This window comes from Nannochloropsis gaditana, assembly GCF_000240725.1.
Source record: "Nannochloropsis gaditana CCMP526 unplaced genomic scaffold scaffold141, whole genome shotgun sequence".
Taxonomy (NCBI): domain Eukaryota; class Eustigmatophyceae; order Eustigmatales; family Monodopsidaceae; genus Microchloropsis; species Microchloropsis gaditana.
Window position 1 is genome coordinate 43,727 of NW_005803812.1, and position 3,434 is coordinate 47,160.

General features: G+C 53.7%; 1 protein-coding gene across 1 annotated transcript in view; it reads right to left on the reverse strand.

Annotated features, from left to right (window-relative positions):
• Positions 1-1,796: 1,796 nt before the first annotated feature.
• The window catches only part of NPC1 (Niemann-Pick C1 protein), a gene marked incomplete at both ends in the record, with an annotated part of 2,172 nt that continues 534 nt past the window's right edge, over positions 1,797-3,434 (reverse strand). Inside the window, one exon of the mRNA XM_005855668.1 lies at positions 1,797-3,434. This exon is cut by the window's right edge and continues 534 nt beyond it. Within this exon, the coding sequence (XP_005855730.1) occupies positions 1,797-3,434 (1,638 nt within the window).

Below are 3,434 nucleotides of genomic sequence, written 5' to 3' on the forward strand. Positions count from 1 at the left end.
CACCTTTTCGTATCATTCAAACTGCTTGCGCCCCCCCCCTCCGTGTCATTAAAACCTCTCCCAGGTCCACTTCCGTCCCACATCCCGGATACCGATCATGTCCCACCTCCACCGACCATGCCGTCTTTTCCTCCGCTGACAAAGATGCGGAGATGAGAACGTACAACATACCTTTTGCTACCCGACAGGCAAAACAAGTGAATCCTTGAGGTTGAGGAGGCTCTGGCAAGCTTAAATTCTTCCCACCCCTCCGACGCGCTCTCGCCACTGCACTGGTAGGGCCATTTGCGTGAGAGGAATTGCTGTCGGCTCCAGGATTGTGGGCGGGTACCGTGGGATTCAAGCACAGGTCACCCTCACCATACGAGCTTCGAGGTTGTGACGCCATAACTGTTGTCAAGGTTTATTTAGAAAAATAGGGGGGGGAGGAGAGAAAGAGGAGAAGACGAATGAAATAAGTGCGGGAGGAACCGAACGACGACGGAGAAAGGAAGGTGGAAAGCTGTTTGTACGATGAAAGAGGCGTAGGGCATAAGACAAAGTGATTGGGACATGAGGTATGTGCTCGGGGTTTATTTCTCAAGCCTCCGTCCCCATTGCCAGCGCTCAGGTATCAGGCAAGGCATATTTGGATCGTTGCCCACATATCCATACTGAAGCACGACGTTACGAATCAGGCGGTGGGAAAATGTCGTGGTTTTCGCGTTTTGATGCGTTAAATTTTGAAGTCCGGCGAAGCCGGGCGGCACATGACCTTGGGGACGACGAAGAGCGGCTCCCTCCGATTGCCCCCCCAAAAACGTCATCATCAGCATGACTGAGCCCAAATCCTTCCAACCCATTTGTTTCCACCATGTCAGGACACGCAGGGGGACTTTGACGACACATTGACTTCCTACGCTGCGGAAGTCACGGCTTGAAGCTTGGCTTCGTCACAGCCAGCTGGTCACCCTCCGGAGCGAGGTGGAAAGGAGCGACGGCACGGGGCTTTGGGGGTTAAATCGTCCCAAACCCACTTCCCGCTTCACCGACACACTGACACTCAGACAATTTGAGTTAGAGACTGTACGATCCACTTCGTGTTCTCGAGAAGGGTTGAAGAGATAAGTGGCTGCTAAACATATCGGGGACCATGATGTCCTTCTGACATGACGTCACTACTTATTGGCCGTCGGTCGTCCTACCTGCTGCCGGCTAATATTAACGAGTCAAATGCATGAACTTTGGTCCATGGAGCGAGTCACAGTTCGAACAGGCATAGGCATTGATGGAGGTGGCATTTTCACGAAAGTATGTGTCGGTGTCTGCCTCTGGGAGATTTACGTTCGCAACACACGTAGCCTGCTGTGGGGGTATCTTCAATTTCTTTTTCTTTTTTTTCTCCAAAAAGTCATGAAAATGTCATAGATGTCAGTGAAACAACCTTCGCACTCATACATGTAGGTGAGACAATGGACCGATGCCAGGGTTTTGTCAAGTATACGACATGTACATCGTTCTTTTTTCATGCCCCTTTTCTAAAAGCAACAGAAAAGAAGAGTAGAGAATAGTATCTTGTGATATCTCCGAATGCCGTCTCGGGTCATCCTGCCTATTATCGGGGAATTTGCGCCATGCATACACTTTATTCCCCAGGCCGCCTTGTATGGATGCAGTAATACCCTATCAGGGCTCGTGAAATATAGTATGTCGCACGAATCGTTCTTTTTTCGCGCCGAATAATTAAAAATTATACTTCAGAGACAAGGAAATGTGTGTGAGGGTCGTGCTTTCTTTCCAATCCCAGTCTACATGCTTTAATCTTCCTTCTCTGTGACGCCGTCAAGTGCATCTTTCCTCTTCCTCCGTCTCTTCCGCCTGCCAGCCCCCCTGCTTTCTTGCCTTTCTGTTCTATTGCTATACACACCTCCGTCTCTACCCTCTTTTCTTGCGGGCAAAGGGCCATAAGCGGCTAAGATCACGGGTAAGAGCGCCAACCCCACGAAGGCACCGACGCCGATCAAAGACACGTACATCCTAAAATAATACACCCGAAACAGGTGGGAAGGTGCGACGGCCAGCACAGCGATCCCCACGAACTTGGTCAGCGTGATGCCGCACAACACGGAGGCGCCCATGGAAGACAAGGCATGCCACGCCCGCTTTTCACGGGGAGACAGCGCCCGAAAATTGCCGGCTGCATTCCGGCGCTTTTCCTCCCCTTCTCCCACGGGGTACGTCAGGTAGGCCCCGGCGATATGGACCACAAATTCAACGGCCAGTCCCGTAGCCATCACCAGATTGACGACCGAGACCGCGTTGATCCGCACCAGATACCCGGAAGTAAGTCGGTTCCAGACGGCCAGAACTCCCACCATTCCCAGCATGATCCACAGCACCATCCCAACCACCACCCCGGCGATGGCGACGCTGCCAGTCAAGAGAGCCGTACAAATCCCCACCGCCAAGAGCGCCAGGCACACATTGGTCAACGCCACGCCTTGGATGTAGGTGTACTGCTCGTAATAGACAAAATACAGGGAGTAGGGAAAGACGACCGCGCTGGTCCCTCCCTCCCTCCCCTGGCCCGAGTAACGTTCCGGCACCGCGGCGGCAAACTCTCTCACGTACGTACGCAGATAGTAGTAACTGTCGATAAAGTCCCGCTCCTTCCGCAACGGCTGCAATTGGAGTCGGAAACGGGAGGCCACCACCACTTCCTCCTCCTCTCCCCCTGACTTCGACGCGTCGGGCTTTGAAACCCTCCCCTTGCGCTGGCCTTCCTCCCGGCTAGACCCCCCGGTGTTTTTCGGCCCAAAAACCACGTCTGTCTGGTACTGTTCCCCACAAATGCCCGCCGTTTGACAACACGGGGTCTCAATGGGGATGCTCAAGAAAGTCTTGGCGTTCGCATAAAAGCCTTGGCTCGGATCGGGCACGGGGCAATCTGGCGGGAGGTTCTCGTTGTCCATATACGCCTCCAACGCATCAAGCCAAGAATACACAGGGCTTTGTACGTAGGATTCCAAGCGTGAGAGTTGCCGACTCAAATTCCGGAGCGCGTTGCGGACGGCTACGTCTGCATAGTCCAAGTCTTTCAACACCAGGTACAAAGGGGGGCCAGCCTCCCCTAGCGTGAATTCGGTGTTGTAATAATCGACCAAATAAAAGTCCGATGGCGCCGCCAACTGCGGCTCCAAGCCCAATTCCAAGGTGGTGATTCCCCACAGGCCTAGAATCAAGAGAAGAAGACCCAAACCCCCGACGGCGGTTTTTCCCGCTCGAGACATGAGGCACGGAAGGTAGCCCTTGTCCATGCACCGGTTCCAAAAGGCCGAGGGAGGGTGTAGCACGTGGGGGGGGGCTGCCGGTGGTTTCCAGAATTTTTCATCCCCGCCTTTCCCTCCTTCGGCAGCTTCTTCGTCCTGGTCCCCTCCATTCCCCAGAGGATGATA